General features: G+C 42.4%; 1 protein-coding gene across 2 annotated transcripts in view; it reads left to right on the top strand.

Annotated features, from left to right (window-relative positions):
• Positions 1-18,712, top strand: part of src (v-src avian sarcoma (Schmidt-Ruppin A-2) viral oncogene homolog) — a 41,197-nt gene that overhangs the window by 18,293 nt on the left and 4,192 nt on the right. The window contains exons 2-12 of one of the 2 annotated variants that reach the window (XM_079517659.1): positions 6,452-6,716; positions 6,853-6,952; positions 8,333-8,350; positions 9,395-9,493; positions 11,194-11,297; positions 12,887-13,036; positions 13,388-13,543; positions 14,285-14,464; positions 14,744-14,820; positions 14,928-15,081; positions 18,077-18,208. In XM_079517659.1, coding sequence (XP_079373785.1) covers positions 6,461-6,716; positions 6,853-6,952; positions 8,333-8,350; positions 9,395-9,493; positions 11,194-11,297; positions 12,887-13,036; positions 13,388-13,543; positions 14,285-14,464; positions 14,744-14,820; positions 14,928-15,081; positions 18,077-18,208 — 1,426 coding nt within the window. In that variant the 5' untranslated portion in view covers positions 6,452-6,460. The remainder of the gene's footprint in view (positions 1-6,451; positions 6,717-6,852; positions 6,953-8,332; positions 8,351-9,394; positions 9,494-11,193; positions 11,298-12,886; positions 13,037-13,387; positions 13,544-14,284; positions 14,465-14,743; positions 14,821-14,927; positions 15,082-18,076; positions 18,209-18,712) is intronic. The other variant, XM_079517660.1, reaches the window with a different exon arrangement.

Consider the following 18,712-nt stretch of genomic DNA (forward strand, 5'->3'; position numbering starts at 1 on the left):
TCAATTCAGCATGAAACAAGGGGTCAAGTTTGCTCAGAGTTGAGGTACTAGCAAAACGGTAGACGGTATCGCCATAATCGAGCTGTGACAGGAAGAGGCCTGTTACCAGCTTTTTGCGAGAAGCATTACAAAAGCAGGACTTCATTCTGTAGAAGAAACTTAAGCTTTTTTGCCAAGGCATCAATGTGGTGTTTGAAGTTTAACTTGTTGTCCAACCAGATCCCAATACAAATTAACCCATTCAATGGATACTCCATCCAGAGTGGTGATGTTTGAGGGGACATTGACTAGGCTATTTGGAGAAAATAGCATGGCCTTGGCTTTGTGGCCATTTAGTAGCAGTTTGCTATTTAGCAATTCATGCATTCCAAGTGCTTATCAGGTTGAGGGGTCCCCAGTTCAAATATGATTATTTTGGGGGTCACAGCCTGAAAAGATTGAGAACCACTGTTTTACAGTATGTACAGCAAAACAAAAAGCAAAAGCAAAAACTATTTATTAAACTATTTATTTTGAAAGGCCTACTGGTCTCATTGATGTCACCTTTTTAATTTCAGGGAACCGCAGTTTGATATGCATTAGGCCACAGACCACCTTGTGATGCAATCTTGTATTACTTTACCTAGAGGATGTACAAATTGAACCAAATGGTTCCTAATTATCAACCATACAGCTGGAGACCGTTCAAGGACCCTTGCAGGCCCCTAGGTCCAGACCCTATGATGAGAACCAGTAGGAAACAATGTTATATAGACCTGTAGCATTGCAATGATATTCAGGATCATTTAGATCACATATGTATCCCAGAGAAGCAGAGATATTTTCTTTCCCTCTTACATTCACAGTATTGCATAATTCTTGTGGTATTTCAGCTTAGGGTGTAAAACAGGGTGAATGTCAGAGGAATAGTATGAGTGCTGTTATATAATCCCCTTTCACATGGCCTCAGTGATCTTTCATCATAGGTGTGAAAGGGGGAATACGGTCTGTTATTACACAGACAAACCTGTTATGACATTGCAATTACTAAATTACAATGCAACAACATTTTAACGCAACGTGCAATTCCAGCAATTATAGTGTTATTGTGAAAATGTGTGACCTTTAACCTGTTGCCAGAGGCATAAAAAGTGAATGGTCATCTAGTGGAGGTGGAACTGTCTGAACATGCCAATCCTCTTGTTGGACTACCAGAGACCAATAGTAACAAGCAGGCATCTAGTGGAGGTGGAACTGTCTGAACATGCCAATCCTCTTGTTGGACTACCAGAGACCAATAGTAACAAGCAGGCATCTAGTGGAGGTGAAACTGTCTGAACATGCCAATCCTCTTGTTAGACTACGCAACCAATAGTAACAAGCACTAAGGGATGGGCGCCACAGTAGCTGTCAAGTCAGAATTCAAGCTGCAACTTGCCTCCTCACGAAAGCAGTTTCACTATCTCTACCTATTCTGGGTTTGCTAAAACGCTCATGGTGTGAAAGTCTCTCACATCCGACATGATGTGGTCTGATTAACCATTGAATTCTATTACTTCCTCTCTCAATAATGGAGGTTTTGTTCAGTTGTCATGTTAAAAGATTATTTAAAAATGGGAAGAAGGGTAGGATAAAGAAAAAAACAAGACAACATTAAAAGACTTCTCACAATTTCACATTCAACCAAATCCTGTGAGACTTGAAGGATTTGAAATCCGTTGCCAGATCTCGTGCATAATTAAGCAAATCCCCCCCCCCCCCCCCCCCCTGATGGATTTTCATGTAACTCTGCCTCACAGAGAGCAGGTGCTCATTGCTTACTGTATCTTGGGCCTATTAGGCCTATTCTGATTGATGTATTTTGCTTTAATTCACAACTTCACAACACAGCTTTAATTCACAACTTTTGTTGTGAGGCACTTTGGTCAACTCTGGTTGTGTTAAAATGTGCTATATAAATAAAGGTTGATTTGATTTGAATAGGACCTAAGCTAGTGTGCCCCAGCCTTGCTAGGTGATTGCTGACAGTACACATGGGTTATATTGGCATAAATGCAGCATATAAAAATCCCCCCAGACACACACATGAGGCATGTCAGTTTCCGACTCTGTGACTTCCTTTATTTCTATATTTCCCAGTGACTGCTAGAGGAAGGAGGAATGGAAACGCTAAGGCCTTGCAGTCCACAACCACAGGCCACCTCTGTGTCTTGCGGACGCCGCCTGCTGAGAGCTCACAATGGAGGTCTTTATTTGAAGCCGAATGTGAAGAAAGACCCTCATTCCTCAAAGCTCTACTAGTTTACAATTTTTCTGTTCGTTCATCCTGTCATGAGTAGCTGCTAATTTTGTTTTTCCTGGTCTGATTTATCAAAGGAATTCATTTTTATGTATGATTCCCCCACCAACCTTCATTTTCCATTTGATTGTCATTGTCTGTGTGACATGTTTAATAGCATCATCATTAAGGTGACGTTCGTTTAATCATTGTCTTAAACCCTGGCCTGGCATACTTTTTCTATGCTTGTCATTATAGGCGAAAATCTGAAAATAGCATATCGACAGGCTCACGACTCGTCGCATCAATCTATTATACATTTGAAAAGGTGTGCCCAAAACGTGTGCCCACACCAGGAAAATAAAGTCACCAGCTACTACGTCACTGACACGCTGCAACACGCTGCAACACACACTGCAACAACACACTAAGACGACACAGCCTTACCCTCCGCGTCGATCCACGGCTATCTCCTCATGTCGCGCCGCACGCCCACACTCAACACCATCCGCGTAAAAACTGTCATTGCACTGCCACTACAGCCGCCTCCCGTCCACACTCACAAACAACATCAATATCAATAATAAACACAAACACGCCACAAGCACCGACACCCCCGCCTAATTTGTTGCCACGTCTATGAAAACAAGCACAGAAAAAATGCCATTCAACACGCTACTTACACACACTACCACTCGCTTACAATACGCGGACCTGGCAACACTACAGTCCCTCTCCCATTTGCTCAAAGCCCACCACGTGACCCACACAGGGAGGGAGACGATTGCGTGATGCTTCTATGTACAGGATTCTATAGGTCACCACTTTTGGTGTGACACACACACGGCTTCTGTTTACTATGCGTTGTCAACACGTGCTGAGTTGACAAACATTGACCGATTTCGGAGAAGACTGATAGTTTATCCTTTAGTAATTAGGCTGTGGAAGTATTCACACTAGGCAACTTTTGCATTTCTTGGGATTGGCAATTTGGGGAGAAAAGGAGGAGGAGGACGTGATCAAGCTCCACAACACCACATTGGTAGGTAGGCTCAAGGCTGCATTTATTTCCCTTCTTTTTCCTCTCGAGGCTGCATGGGATGATGTGAACCCCTCCAGCAGGCTAGGGAGCACCGCTCCGGTTAGCGGAAAATGACCGCGGGGTGCGGGTTGCCAGGTTTTTTTATAAGTAAAGTATTTACATTCAATTAAAAACATATATATATATAATACATTTTAATTCACGTCATATTTAGCGGCATTTCGACCGAAATTCTCTGTTCTTTGTCAATGGCAAATATTGAGACGTGTGGGGACTAAAGCTGTATATAGGAGGGCCCTCAAACACATTATTTGATAACTTCTCATCGTGCTCCTAAAAAAAACAGTGTGCTACTAGCCGCAATTACATACACAGTTAAAATAATAAGAAACTTGCGCCAACGACTGCGTCGACACCTGGCGTGGAACAAACGGGACGAACCGAGGCGCATATATGGATAACAACAACAACACTACACGCGCGCTGCAACACAAAACAGCTGCATACAACGCGTGTCACTGTGCACTTCTGTCTCTGTGGACTTCTGTATCGCAACGCGGGGCAACGCAACTCTGGGATGAGCGGGCCGAAGGCCCGCGAAATTCTAGTTATTTACATTTATTATTATTTAAAAGAAAAAAGTGATTTTAATTTAAAATGTTGATGTTTTTGTTTGTTTTTATTTTTTTTTTAAAGTAAAGGACATCAATTAGCAAGGCACTGGGCTGGGGACTGAGATGAAAAGCTTTATTGATAAAAAAAAGAAAAGCTTTATTAACCATGCAACCAGTCTGCAGGGAGAAGATGAGCCCACTGTGCCACCAGTTGTCTTTTAGCCTGGCTGCGGGTGTCAGTGAGTGTCTGTTAACTGTGACTGTGACTGATACACTTAGTGTGATGCTTTCCCCATTGTACTCTGGTGGAGATATCGACCCTTTGCCCGCATTGACCCCTCCTCACTACCTCCTCTCTCGCTCTCTGTCTCTACTGTATGTCTTATTTTTGTAGATAGATACGGCTTCCTCTTATAATATGAACTAGTTGTACACACAGTAGCTGGACAGCAAAATTGCATTGCAAGTTAACTCTGCCTTCCTTGATTAGAGGGAAATAATCAGGACTAATGTGGGATGTAATAAATAGTCCGTGAATTACTGTCTGGAATTCACACCATGTCTATTTGGGTTATGTTTTATTATGATTGTTTTTCTGTCTAAAAACTGTGAGTCAAATGACTTGGATATTCTGTGCTTAATGTCTGCAAAAATGAAAAGAAAAGAAGCTGCTTACTTTCCCCCCTGAAAGAATGTGGTAGACTGCTGTGAACATCTAATCCATAGGAATCCCCTCAGCTGTCTGATAAGGCACAAGAGAGCCTCCTGTCTCCCTTCTCGCCTCCTCCCCGGCGTCCTCCTGACAGCCTGTCGTGCGTCGGATGAGGAGGATTGAGGTGGCAGGGTGGTATATCTGACAGACAGGAACACCTGACAACACTCACTCATTTCCCTTGTTGGAGCGTTCTTTTTCCTCTTCTGTACAGTATACGGTTTCCACTGTACAGTGGTTATGTTCCATAGACTCTGGGCATGTCTCTGTCCCTGATAATGGGTGATTCAGACTGCTGCGATATTTCTCTGCATGCACCATTCTAAAGCTTGAAAATTAATGCTGTACTATGCTCCATTATACAATGGTATCGCACACCAAAAGGAGCAGACCTACAAGCTCATAACGTGTCGCATATGTGAAGTATTGTATAAAGTGGCTTAAAAGGATTTTGTCTCATCACAAATCTTTGGTCTGAACTGAACTAGGCTTTAGGCTGCCAGCACTGGTGTGTGTTGTAGTGTAGCTTGTCTGAGCTTAAAGACACATTCATGAAACTGGCCTCTCATGCAATAACTGGCTCCAAACCTGGAGCCAAATGGCAATGGGATGTTGTCGGTGCATGACAGTGGCTGCCTGTGAACAAGCTAAACAACGACATGGCCATCTCCTGTTGCCTTCGGAGCTTCAGAGCCGAGGCTGTACAATGACTGTGAAAACCCTGCAACTTGGGGTTTTCTCTAAATTAGGATTTCCTAGCGAAACCCTCTGTAGCTATATGTGACCATGATAGCAGGGGCTCCAGTCCCTAAATTATCCCCTGGCTTAGTCTACTTCCCTGTGCTGAGATGTGATTACAGAGGTCTGAGATGCTTCACGTGCCCGAGTAGGGCGGAGAGACTTGAGAAGGTTTAGATTCTTTTACCACATAGTTTAAGTTATACCTCAACAAAATACAAAATTCTTGTGTGGCTTACCGTAGTGTACAGTTTGCAGAATGCAGAGTCATGTCAAGTAGAGTATTAATTTAGAGCATAGCTGCCAACAGGGCTACAGCACTTAGTCCACAAGGTCACACATTGGTTCTCAAAAAAAGATTGAGAATCACTGATAGTCTGATACTGTATAAAGGTCTATGTTGTGAATGTCCGGTTTCCCCATTTTAAACCAACTCCTACGAAACATCATTACGCCTAACAAAGACCTCTGTGTTTGTCTATCGGTAGTCTCTCAAGACAGATTGTTCAAGGAAAAGAGGGCACTGTTCCTTTATTTTTTGACGATGGGTCCTTCTTTTAGGGTCATGCTTTGACAACGGAATTTAGTTGTGAGTCATATGCATTTGTGTGTGTGCATATTTGGTCATCTGTGTGCGTGGAAATTGCACATGTGTATTGTGTATGTCGGCACGCACGTGTGTGTCACATGCTTTTCTGTGTTGGGGTGTGTGTGTGTGTGTGTTTGTGTGTTTGGTGGTGGTGGTGGTGGGGGGGTCTGATGTCCGTGTGGAAAATGGGGCGTGGCAGCTGCCAGACCATCCTTTGGGAAGTGCTGGTTTGTGTGGTTCACACATGACCCGGCATCTCTGTTGGTTCAGAGCTGTGGTCTCCAATCTATCTCTGGTTTCTGCATCTGGTCTTCACACAGTGAGAGGAATTTTCTCCGGAGTTGAGATTGCTATTCTTAGGCGATGATGAAACGTAGAAGCAAGCCCATTTTAGAAAAAAAGATGTTCCTCTCTTTTTTTCTAGTTTTCTTACAATAATGTTATATTCTTTATCAGGACTTATATGCCACTTTGTGCCCTGTTTGTGACTATCCTATAGGCCTAGGCCATGGGGGGATCCAAGAGCAAGCCCAAGGATGTAGGCCCACGCACCCGTAGTCTCGATGGCAACCTCAACTCTGGAGGAGGGGCCGGGGGATACCAGCCCAACACCACCCAACAGCAGCCCTTATCCCCCACCAAGAGCCCTACTGTGGACGGAGGACTACGTACCTCTCAGCCGACAGGCAGCGGTGCAGAGCTTACCCTGTTTGGGGGCGTGGACAATAACGCTGTTACCTCACCCAACAGAAGCACCCTAGGAGGTAGGAAAGGAAATTATCTTATCTTATCTTAACAAAGTATTTTGCAGTGAAGTGCCTTTTTATTCTGTATTTTATTGAAAAATGACAAATACAAATAACAAATGTTACTTTTTGTAATCCCTCTCTTTTCCAATAGGGGGCGTGACAACCTTTGTGGCATTATATGACTATGAGTCCCGAACAGCCTCGGATCTGTCTTTCAGGAAGAGTGAACGACTACAGATTGTGAACAACACGTAAGGAAATTAAATGTAGACAGCAAATGTAGAGACATTTACGCCGTTCCTATGGTTACAGATGAGGCTATCTGCGCGTCTGATATTGTTTCAGTGGGAGTTGTTTTGTGCGAACTGACAAGTTTCTGCATACTTTCTTTTTTCCCATTCCCAAAAGCACTACCTGGCTGATGATATTTTACTGGATAGATAACCAACCACAGCAAGGATGTTGCTGTTCTGCTGTTATTTTCCTGCAGATGGTGTCCAAAACAATATCCCCGAAATCCATACAGCAATCCTAATTTGTTTTCAAAGGTGGGGCTTGCTACCCGAAGCTTTCTTCACCCTCCCAATGACTGATTGTGGGGGTTAGCAGAGATGGAGTACTTGTAGAGAGGCTGGGGAATTGGGAATTGGCTATACTAAATTGGGACTTGAAGGGGAGAAAATGTTTTTCTTTTTTCTTGAAGGGGCATGTTTTGCACAATAAGTCTTTTCATTATGTCTGCCCACGATCTCTTGGATTCATACAGTAGGCTACGTTTGTTTACCTCAGTCACTGATACTAAATCTGATATTTTATTTTTATTTTTTCTATGAACCTGTGACTTGACACCCATACTGTAAAAAAACGGGAAAACGGAAATAAAAAGATTTTGAAAAGAAAGAAAGGTGGGGCTTGCTATAATCAGTGGAGCTTCAGTCAACCATGCTATACCACTGAACCCCCAGTTGTACGTGTCTGAAAACAAACCACTGACCTAGAAGGCATGAGGCTGAGGACAATAGTGGATTATTGGTGCATCTGGCCCTGGAGGCAGAGGCCTGGTTTGTTATTAGGTCAAATACACCCAGACTCTGTGAACTGACTATACGATTAGTGAACCCATGTTTTACGGGTCGCTGCGTCCAAATTAGTCCATCTTTGTCTTGGCTTTCTGATTGCTATGCAATGCATGATGGTAATAATACAATGTATCACATTTACAATGGGTGATATCGGGCTGTTGTTATGGTTATGCCGCCCCCCAGTCCCCACCCTGTACCCCTTAATAACCCCCCCCTTGCCTCATTATGATTTCTGCCTCTTGCTGCCTACTTATGTAGCAATTTAAATATTTCAGTATTGGCATCATACATTAGCTGAAGCATATGTAATAATTGCTCCTGGAATAATAAAAACAGGCTGGCCCTTCGGGAGTTGAAAATTTACATTAAGCTCAAGTATTAAAGTGCTTCTACTCGTGTTACAAATGTGTATTGTGTATTCTGCCATTCTGCGTCTGCTATAAAACATGTATCTATCTCCAACCACTGCCTTCTTTGCCTTCTCTTTTTAATCTTTCTCTTCCTCTGCCTTTTTCTCTCCAATCGCATGTCATCACATTTGTATTTTAGGAGGAAGGTGAACTGCAGGTTTGTAAAGCTTCTCTTGAATTGTATGTGGCTATGCTATGCTTGTGTTCCTCCATTTGTTTCTCTCTGTGTTGTGTCTGCGCACTAAATCAACACTGTGTTAAAGCCACACAAGACCCCATAACTCTGTTCAAGCTCCTTTAGTAGTCAAGGGATGTTGGCTGAAGGCTTTGCAGCACCGTAATCACCTCAAGTCGACAGCAGATAATAGTGGAATTGTAAACACACATTCATTTTACTTGATGGTTATGATTCTTCAACTTGAATCCAGTGCTGTAAAGCCCAGGCAGCGTGTCCCTGATAAGCTGTAGCGCATACACAGTGTCCCTTTAACTCTGAAAAAGTTAAATGAACCCTCTGCATTTTAATGTGTAGGTACCATTTGTCTCATCCTGAGCCCATGTCCCAAGGAACGTATGTTTGTCTATGTCATTAGAAGACTTTCAGATAATCATTACATTCTTCACCCACTACAGTAGCTACTTCATGTGTTCTAGTTCAGCATGGACACACCATGATTCAAACGTACCATTATGTGTCACAGACAAGTATGAGCAGAGATGTGGATGCCGGACTAACGGCATCGGTTCAATAACCCCCTGTGAAAAAAACCCCCAAACCTTCACCTATATTTATCAAGCTATCAACATTGCTAGTCTCCGTTGGATCACTTATGAAGAAATACCCGTAAACATTAATTCATGCATCCAATGATGAATGGTCATTAACTCTATTTTCCTTCTTTCTTTTTTACTTTGGGCCCCTTTAAATGTCATACGTTGTGTTTTCATAAAGCTTAACTTATGCTCCATCGCACATTGGTTAGATACCTGTAGATCGGTCCTTGTCGGCAAGTTACAGTCGTACTACAGTGGTAGTACTATAAATAATGCTTAATGCAGGTGTTGCACACCCAAAATAGCAGACCTACAAGCTCTTGTGAGCTTGTCAACTGGCTATTTTAGGCTAGCGATACCCGCTCTAGTGTAACTCGGGCTTTAGTCATTTGGATGTGTGATGTGTGTTCTCATCTCTTCTCCACAGAGAGGGGGACTGGTGGCTGGCCCGCTCCCTGACCACTGGAGAGAGCGGGTATATCCCCAGCAATTATGTGGCTCCGTCTGACTCCATCCAAGCAGAAGAGTAAATCTTTCCTTTTTTTTTTCTCTCTCTCTCTGTCTCTACTCTCTGCTATCTCTTTTATCTACTCCTTTCATCAAGAGAGCCGAAAAATGTGCAGCCTGATGCGTGATTCTACAGAGAATTAATTTCCGTATATAATCTGAATTTGACTTTGAAGTCGATGCCTGTGCCTCAGCACCAAAATTGATATTGGATATAGATAATTAATACAGATATTAATGGATACAGATATTTATTTTTTACACCCTCAAGAGTTAAATCAACACTCAGGGTTTTAATGTGTATAGCTCCAGTGTTTCTTAATTCTCTGAAGGCATGCACACTTTTTGTGTACATGATGCTTAATTACTTGCGAATGTAATAGACCACTGGTTCTCAAAGTGGGGTCTGGGGACCCCCAGGGGTCCTTGGGGGGGTTCCATGGGGTCCCCAGCTAAATGCTGATAGTTAGGAACCAAAAATGAACCCTTACAAGTTTGTAACTTAAAGTGTACAAATGGAACCAAATGGACTGTTACAGGTCCTTTCGGTGGTTTTACATTCTCAGGGCTCCATCTTGCGCCACCCTTATCCCTTATCCCTAAACATATTTGCCATTTTTTACTATTTTGAAAAAACATTTTAAAATAATTCAACTAGTCGAGACGTTGTGATCGGCTATTTGAAAGTTTTTTTTAAATAGTAAAAAATGGCAAATTAATTTAGGGATAAGGGTTAAGGGGTGGCGCAAGATATAGCCCTCAGAGTTATATGAACACTGAACATTTTACAGTGTAGATTAGAGGTAAAACTTGTGTCAAATGGGAGTCTGTGGCCTAATGCATATCAAAGTGGGGGTCCTTTAAAAAGGTTATTAAAAAGTTTTAGAATCACTGCATTAACCCTTCAATGCCCGGATATATTTCTACTTGCAAAAAAGAGATTTCAACCGTACTACTACTTTCTACTACTAGTACTTTGCAGAGGAAAATATGTAAAACATAATAAATAATAATAATAAATTAATAATTTACATTTGGGAAATATCTTTCACAATAATATATAAAACATGTTCTAGACATTCTAATGATCACAAAAAATATATATTACAGGCGTTTTACTTACTTTTTTCAGGGTTAAGGTTAAAGGTCAAAGGTTAATTTTCAGTCCAGAGATTTTGAAGTTTCTGCCTCATAATCAATGGCATTGTAAGACTAAATAATGAACATCAATGATGATGTTTAGGTGGAAAAAGAACAGGAAAAAACAAAGTTTTTGATAAAATATAAATGCCCAAAAGCCCAAAAAGCATCGCTGGGGCCGGAAGGGTACCATAAACTAAACCTTTTAACAGCTGTATTTTCTCTTTGCCTTTGTCTACTGCACCGCCAGTCATCTCAGATTGACTGTGGAGTACAGGTAAGCAGCTGTAATGCTCTAGCTGTCGGTATACAATACATTGCATCTGGAACGGGACAATAGCATTTATTTTCAATCGTGCACTTTTAGAGGCCATTGTCAACGACTCTTTCTCTAGCGTTATACTTTCCTCTCGCCTTCCCTTTCACGTGCACGCGGCCTGTTACCAATCCTTTACCCCCCCATCCTCCCTCACCCTGCCTTTTCCCCGACCTCCCTGTCCTCCTCCACCCTGCCTCTCCGTCCTCCCCTCCCTGCCCAACCCTCCTGCCTCCCTGACGTCCCTCTCCCTGCCTCCCTAGGTGGTACTTTGGCAAGATTACACGCCGAGACTCGGAGAGGCTGCTGCTGAGTTTGGAGAACAGGAGAGGGACTTTCCTCGTGAGAGAGAGCGAGACCACCAAAGGTGAGTTTGATGCCTCTGTCTGGGAAAATGGGAGAAGGTGGAGGGGCGGGTCACTCTCTCCAGCATCCATCCTACATCAGTATCAATGATTATATGGCTGTTACAGTAAGTCATAAGCATTGTTCACATACTCTCCATTCACACGTACAGTATGTGTTGTTGAGGGGACTTCTCAAACCTCAACCATTTTCATGTATGTTATGCAACTACAACATACCACTACAAAAGGTTTATTCCGCTGTGTGGTTCCCTGCTGTGTAATTATTGTGTACTGTGCTGCTTGTCATCTGTGTGGTTGTTTGGGTTCACAAGGGAGATGGGAGAAAAGGTTTGATGTGCTGCATGTGCCACACAGCCTGGAGGTGATATAGACAGCTGCTGTGCTGACTATGGCACACTCGACTCCCCAAGGACTGACTGACTGACTGACTGACTGTGTATGTGTGCGCATGTGTTTCACTCACTTTTTCATGCATTTGCACATGCATGAATGCATGCACATGTGATAAGTTGAGTACAGGATCCATGCTAGTAGTTCATATTTGTGTGTTTGCACGTGATAATACATGTCTGTGGCATGTGTGGAGAGGAGAGGATTTAAGGGGTTGCTGCTGCAGAGGGAGTGGGTGGCTGCGTAGGAGCAGTGGGGGAGGCCTTTGTTAGGGGGTGAGCCAAATGGAAGTAGGTCAGTGTACAGTCACAGGTCCATATCGCCCCTGTTCACACACTGAGAGAGGGAAGAGGCATGGCCCTGGGACTGCTCAGAGACTGGATGGAGACTGTCATGCCAGTTCACTACAATGAGGCTGCCATCTGGTGGTGGGATCATTGTTCACTCGTGGCTTTCAGTCACTGAGTTTTTCTCCCCAGTGTGTGTGCCTGTCTACTTATTTTCCCTTGGATTCCTTGGATCATGATGCAACTCAACATTTAGGCCATGCAGATTTCTGCATAACTAGATTTTTCCGCATTTTGCTATTCCAATAGTTCAATACTCACATAAATCGCTAAATCGCTCTGGAGTCATGTGATGTCATACAGAGTTGTAATAATCCATACCAATTGGATATATTTGGCTTCAACGGGAGGGGCCTATGTTACAAAAAAAAGAAAAAGCCAAACATAAACACATCATCTGATTTAGTTCCATAGGGTTGCCACAAATTTGACATGTCTGACATTTTTTCAGCAAAAAGCAAATGTGAAATCTAAAGAAAAGGAAAACGAAGATTTTCTTTCGCACATTTTAGAAGCAAATATATTTTATTCAATAAATTGGCTGACTGTCAATGTGGTTGTCATGGTTACTTTAACCCATTAAGACCGGGAATGCTGCCGTATTTAACCAGTTTAACCATTATTTTTAAACTTTAGCTGTTGAAAAATAGCAAATCTACAAGCTTGTAGATCTGCTATTTTTGCTTCTGGGATGTCCCTGGAACAACATATGTTCCGATGGGGGTCGGTGGCCAAATACATATAACTTTTGGGGGTCCTTGACATGAAATAGTTTGAAAACCACTGATATAGAAACATAGTTTTTGTTTCAGAAAACTGGTCTCAGGTTTTAATGGGTCAATCTGTTCCAGGTGCCTACTGTTTGTCTGTATTGGACTACGACAACACCAAAGGGTTGAACGTGAAACACTACAAGATCAGGAAGCTGGACAGCGGGGGCTTCTACATCACCTCACGCACACAGTTCAGCAACCTGCAGCAGCTCGTCAATCACTACCGCAGTGAGTTCACACCACAAAGTCTACAGTCTAGTCATTCTAAATGTTTTTAATTTCACTTTCATAATATGCTTTTTAGGTCACAGGCCTCCCATCCTCCTAAACCGCTTTCCCCAGCTAATTACTCACCACCTTGTCTTACCATTCTACTGTTTTTATTGATTTTTCTCTTATTGTATTGTGTTGTAACTTGTAACCTATGAAGCCATGATACCAAAAAAGGTCAACATTGCATGAGAGACGATGATATTTCAGAAAGCAAATGTATTTTTGATGGTATTTAATGTACCAAGTAATGAACTACTGCAAAGAATAAAATGGGACCTTACATTCTTGCTTTCTGCCATCTCCCAGAGCATGCTGATGGGTTGTGTCACAGTCTGACGGAGGTGTGCCCCGTCCTGAAACCACAGACCCAGGGTCTGGCCAGAGACGCTTGGGAGATCCCCAGAGAGTCTCTCCGCCTCGACGTCAAACTTGGACAGGGGTGCTTCGGAGAGGTCTGGATGGGTAAGGCATATCTTGTGCTGTAACATATTACTGTCTTGATACCATGTAGAAAACTATCTAATTTGCTTTCTTAGTCTTGAGCTCTGGAACCAGACCATTGGAAATAGCATTGTTAACACTACGGGGTTATTTAATCCATGAAATCATAGTGCCCAAGCGATTTATAGCAGCGGAGCACTTTTACAGACGGACCGGATGTTATCCCGGATGTGGATGTAGCAGCTAAATGTAGCCAAAACACTCAAATCTACCGCGACTAGCGACTGGACAGCGGTGGGCCGTCTAACACATGATCTTTTCTTAGATTTGGACGGGATGATTTAGATCGCGAGTTACGTTTTAAGATTTTCGTTCTCGTCGGCTAAACAGGGGGGGAACATTTTCGATGACGTCCCACTGTTACGCAATATCGAGTATTGCGCAACAGACACTCCTAGGCTGTGGAGTGATGCGATCGGTTTTCATATCAATAAACTTCGTCTTTTGGATAAAGCTTCGTCCTGGGCGATTGGGGTGTTAACTAACTGCCAACACTATGCAATTGTCAAGATTGTCATTTTGACCGTGCTCTAGAGTGTGACCTTGTCCTTTTCATGAGAATCTGACCCATCTGAACTTGATTTTTACATTGAGCATTTGACCCTAATGACCCTTCAGGCTTATTGATCATTTTAATCAGAAGATTGATCTTGATCAAATGTAGTGATTAGTGAACAAAAGTGTTTGTGCCTGTTTCAACAGGAACATGGAATGGTACAACACGTGTGGCTATCAAGACACTAAAGCCTGGCACCATGTCTCCTGAGGCCTTCCTCATGGAAGCCCAGGTCATGAAGAAGCTGAGACATGAGAAGCTGGTTCAGCTCTATGCCGTGGTGTCGGAGGAGCCCATCTACATTGTGACGGAGTACATGGGCCAAGGTATATACGTCATTATAATAAAGTTGTGCTCAGTGTTGTGAACTTGTAGATCTGCTATTTCTAGCAATGACCCCAGCATGCCACAAAGAATAAGTGTACCATGAGCGGAAATCATAACAATAGCAAACCTTCAGACATTAATGCAAGCAGGTGGAAAAGCAATGTATATTGTAATGTATATGTATATTTAATTATGAAATATGTATTATTACACAAAGACTCTATTTTGGCTGATGTTTTTTAAATCTACTGTTTTTTAAATCTACTGTACACTAACAGGTAGCTTACTGGACTCCCTCAAAGGGGACATGGGGAAAATGCTCCGCCTCCCTCAACTGGTAGACATGGCCTCACAGGTCAGCACAAAATATTTTGTACGACACTGCATGATATATAAAGTGTTTCTTACCATACTTAATTAGTTTTTCTGTCTCTCATATACACAACTTGTCCCACCCCTTAGATTGCCTCGGGAATGGCTTATGTGGAGAGAATGAACTATGTGCACAGAGATCTGAGAGCTGCTAATATCCTGGTGGGAGACAATCTGGTGTGCAAGGTGGCTGACTTTGGTCTGGCCCGCCTCATAGAGGACAACGAATACACTGCTAGGCAAGGTAAGACCACCGGAGGGCGCTGGTTAGCTTTCATTTTTTCTTCATACTTAATTTTGTGATTAGTGTGAGGTCAGGGTCATCATCGCACTGTTGCAAAGAAAGATGAACATGAACCACTAGAAAGGTGCCATCAATGCTCACCTAGCAACTAGAACGGATGCCGAGCAAAACGCTCCCCACTGAGCATTTTTCAGGATATTAGGCTTAGATTAGATGTTGAAACAACGGCGTTTCCTATAGGATCCTGATGAGAGTGCGCAAACGAGAACACATCACACCCATCCTCCGCTCACTTCACTGGCTCCCCGTCGCGTTCCGAACACAATACAAAATATCCCTGCTCACCCACCAATGCGTCCACGGAAACGCCCCCCTCTACCTCAAAGAATTAGTCTCCCTGAAACCCTCGACCCGCACCCTCCGCTCATCAAACACATACTGCCTCAACCCCGTCACGGCCAACCTGCGCACCATGGGTGACAGGGCCTTCTGCACAGCTGCCCCTGAACTGTGGAATGCTCTCCCCGCACACTTGAGAGTGCCACAGTCAATCGACTGCTTCAAGAGAGGACTAAATACCTACCTTTTTAATAAGGCCTTCCCCCAAACCCACTGATTTTATTCCCTGACCTCATGTTCATTAACTGTTGTTTTTTGTTTCCTGCTTTTAATCATGTAATGTTCTTTTTTTTCTGCTTTTACCTATTGTTTCATAAATTATGCCTACTGTAGCACTTTGAGATTCTGAGGAATGTAAAGTGCATTATAAATAAAATCCATTATTATTATTATTATTATTATATAGACGTTTTAAAAACCTAAGCCTAGACCGCTAAAAAACGTTCACTTTTAGACCAGTTACAGTATAGCCCAGTTTTAGACAGACGTCTAATAGCCGACTATTGCTCAAATTCTGTCTCTCAGGCTCATCATCACAGAAGAGATGATGAGCCTGGAGTACCATTTCATCTGCTATGCACACAACACACATGCTAAGTTAATAACCGCAAATGGTGAAACGAATAGATTTATGATCACAGCTGGGCTTCTACAAGGGGATAGATACACCAGCTAGCTCCCTTCCTGTTCTTAATGTCATTGACTTCACACTGCAGAGAACCATAGTTGGGTGTGAGGCCAAGCTTGGATTTACCATTACTCCAAGGAGGTCAACATGGCATCCAGCAAATGCAGAGATAAATCAGGGAAACATCGCACAAGAAAGCAGAGAGCTGAAGGATGTCAAGGACTACAGTGTTGTATTGGTTGCTACTGTAGTTGCGCTGTAATTGATGACCTACTTAAGTCTATGACTCAGACGCCGTTAGTAGCAGAAATTCCATTGAGATGTTTTGTCAGGTTCACGGAAGAACAACAATGCCTCCCCTTTCCAGGCCCATAGCTTTTTATATAGAACAGCGAGGCGTAATTACAGCATAACATTCCCACCTTGAACTGTCTGGAAATGTTGGTGACAAATATTGGTGACCGAGATAACAGTGGTCAGTTTGTGTCCACCCTGAGACTGGAGGTTGTGTTTCAGTTTGAAATTATTTGAACTTGAACCGTATGATCGGCTTCAATGCATCGCTTTTCACAACTCGTCCTAAGATGAGTCCTTCCCTTACATTGGCAACAATACCATATGTAAATGGTTGTAAATGTACAAAATCTACAGACAATCTTAAACAGCATAGTACACTTACAGTGTACTATGCAAAATGAGCACTTTGAGAATTATTCCTCAACTTTAGGCTCAAGTCAGTTCCTTGATTTAGGCACTTTACATTGGATTAATTCCTTTGTGTTGTTACTTTGGATTTGATTATGTTGCCACATTTGTGATGATACAATTGACAGGTTTTGTAACTTACACATACTGTACAATGCTAGTGTCACACATACTTCTCTCTTGTTTATCTTTTATCATCAGTTTCCTCCCATAGAGTAAAAATATGCTAGTGTCAAAATATGAGATAGTTTCATAAGCCTATGCAGTAATATATTATGGTTATGTTTCGACCAAAATGCAATCTGGGAAAAGAATCCAAGATTACAATATATATGGGTGTGTTTGTCAGGGGCAAGTTTAACAAGATGAACAAGTTCAGAATAGGTATTGTGTTATACAAACACACAAAGATAATAGAGCATGCACCTCCACTCTAGCCCAGGTGCTGGACAAAAGGCAGTACAAGAGGAAAAAATAGAGTCCGCAACACTGGTATGAAAACTCAGCTCCACTGGTTTATTTGAATCAACGTTTCGATCCCTTAGGATCTTCTTATTCCTGAAGAAGATCCTAAGGGATCGAAACGTTGATTCAAATAAACCAGTGGAGCTGAGTTTTCACACACACACACACACACACACACACACACACACACACACACACACACACACACACACACACACACACACACACACACACACACACACACACTTTGTGAAGGCATTTGACTCAGTCATGTAGACATCCCACTCTCACCTAGATTAGAACGCTCCTCGTTCCTTTGGAATTAATTTGAATGAAATATGAGTAATGCACAAATGGGAGGGCCTGCAGTATATGGGGAGTTGCATCATGATCAAAGGAATCCAAGGGGTGTACATTTGAATCTACTGTCCAAAAGTTATATGCCAAAATGTGAAGCAAGCTGAGTACTAACGCAATGTTTTCACACCCAGTTTTAGGTTTTAGTTTAGTTTTAGTTAGCTCGAATAACCTTGGTCTGACCCCATAGACTACATTGTACTAATTTGTATTTATTTGATCGACCGAAATATCATCTGTTTGATGTGCTTTGGCTGCATGTTTTTTTTACTATATATTTATTTTATATAAAAACACCAAATATGTAATTGAAATGCCTAGGTAGATTGTTGTTTCCTGTCTGCCCCTGCCTTTTCCCCAATGAAGTTAGTTGGCATGATGTAAAGAAACAATTTGTTTGTCTCAGAAGGACGGAGTTTCAACTTGTGTCTTCCATTGTAGGGGCCAAGTTTCCCATCAAGTGGACAGCTCCTGAGGCCGCACTGTACGGACGCTTCACCATCAAGTCTGACGTCTGGTCGTTTGGTGTTCTGTTGACTGAACTAGCAACCAAAGGCAGAGTTCCATATCCGGGTATGAATACTAGCACTAGTAAAGTTTCATTAAACTCTGTTTTGTTTATAGACTTGGGGGTGAAATATTAATCACTGAGTGTTTTCTGATCCCCCGGAGGGGAAATTAATTTGTCTGTATTCTGATCCCTGGGGAGGGGAAATGTTTTTTCTGTATTCACTTCACCTAACGAGCTGTTAATGGTTGGGTGTCTTGCTCAGGGACACTTATAGGATGACTTCACCCATTATCAATAATATTTGTATTGGTTTTAAAAACCAACAGACAGCTCAGCTCGGAGATGTTATAAAACAAATAATCACTGTCTGTGGTGTTCACATACTGTAAGCCTGAGTAGATGATCAAATGACGAGTGAAATATCCCTTTAATACCCACAGCAGAAGGTCAAAAGTTAATTAAAATAAAGTAAATAAACAAGGATTGATGATCCTATACATCAAGGTTAGTGGTATCGCTTCTGTCAAGGAACCCTATGGTCAAGGTGGCAGCTAATTGAGTGCCAA

Source organism: Electrona antarctica (assembly GCF_951216825.1).
Source record: "Electrona antarctica genome assembly, chromosome: 2".
Taxonomy (NCBI): Eukaryota; Metazoa; Chordata; class Actinopteri; order Myctophiformes; family Myctophidae; genus Electrona; species Electrona antarctica.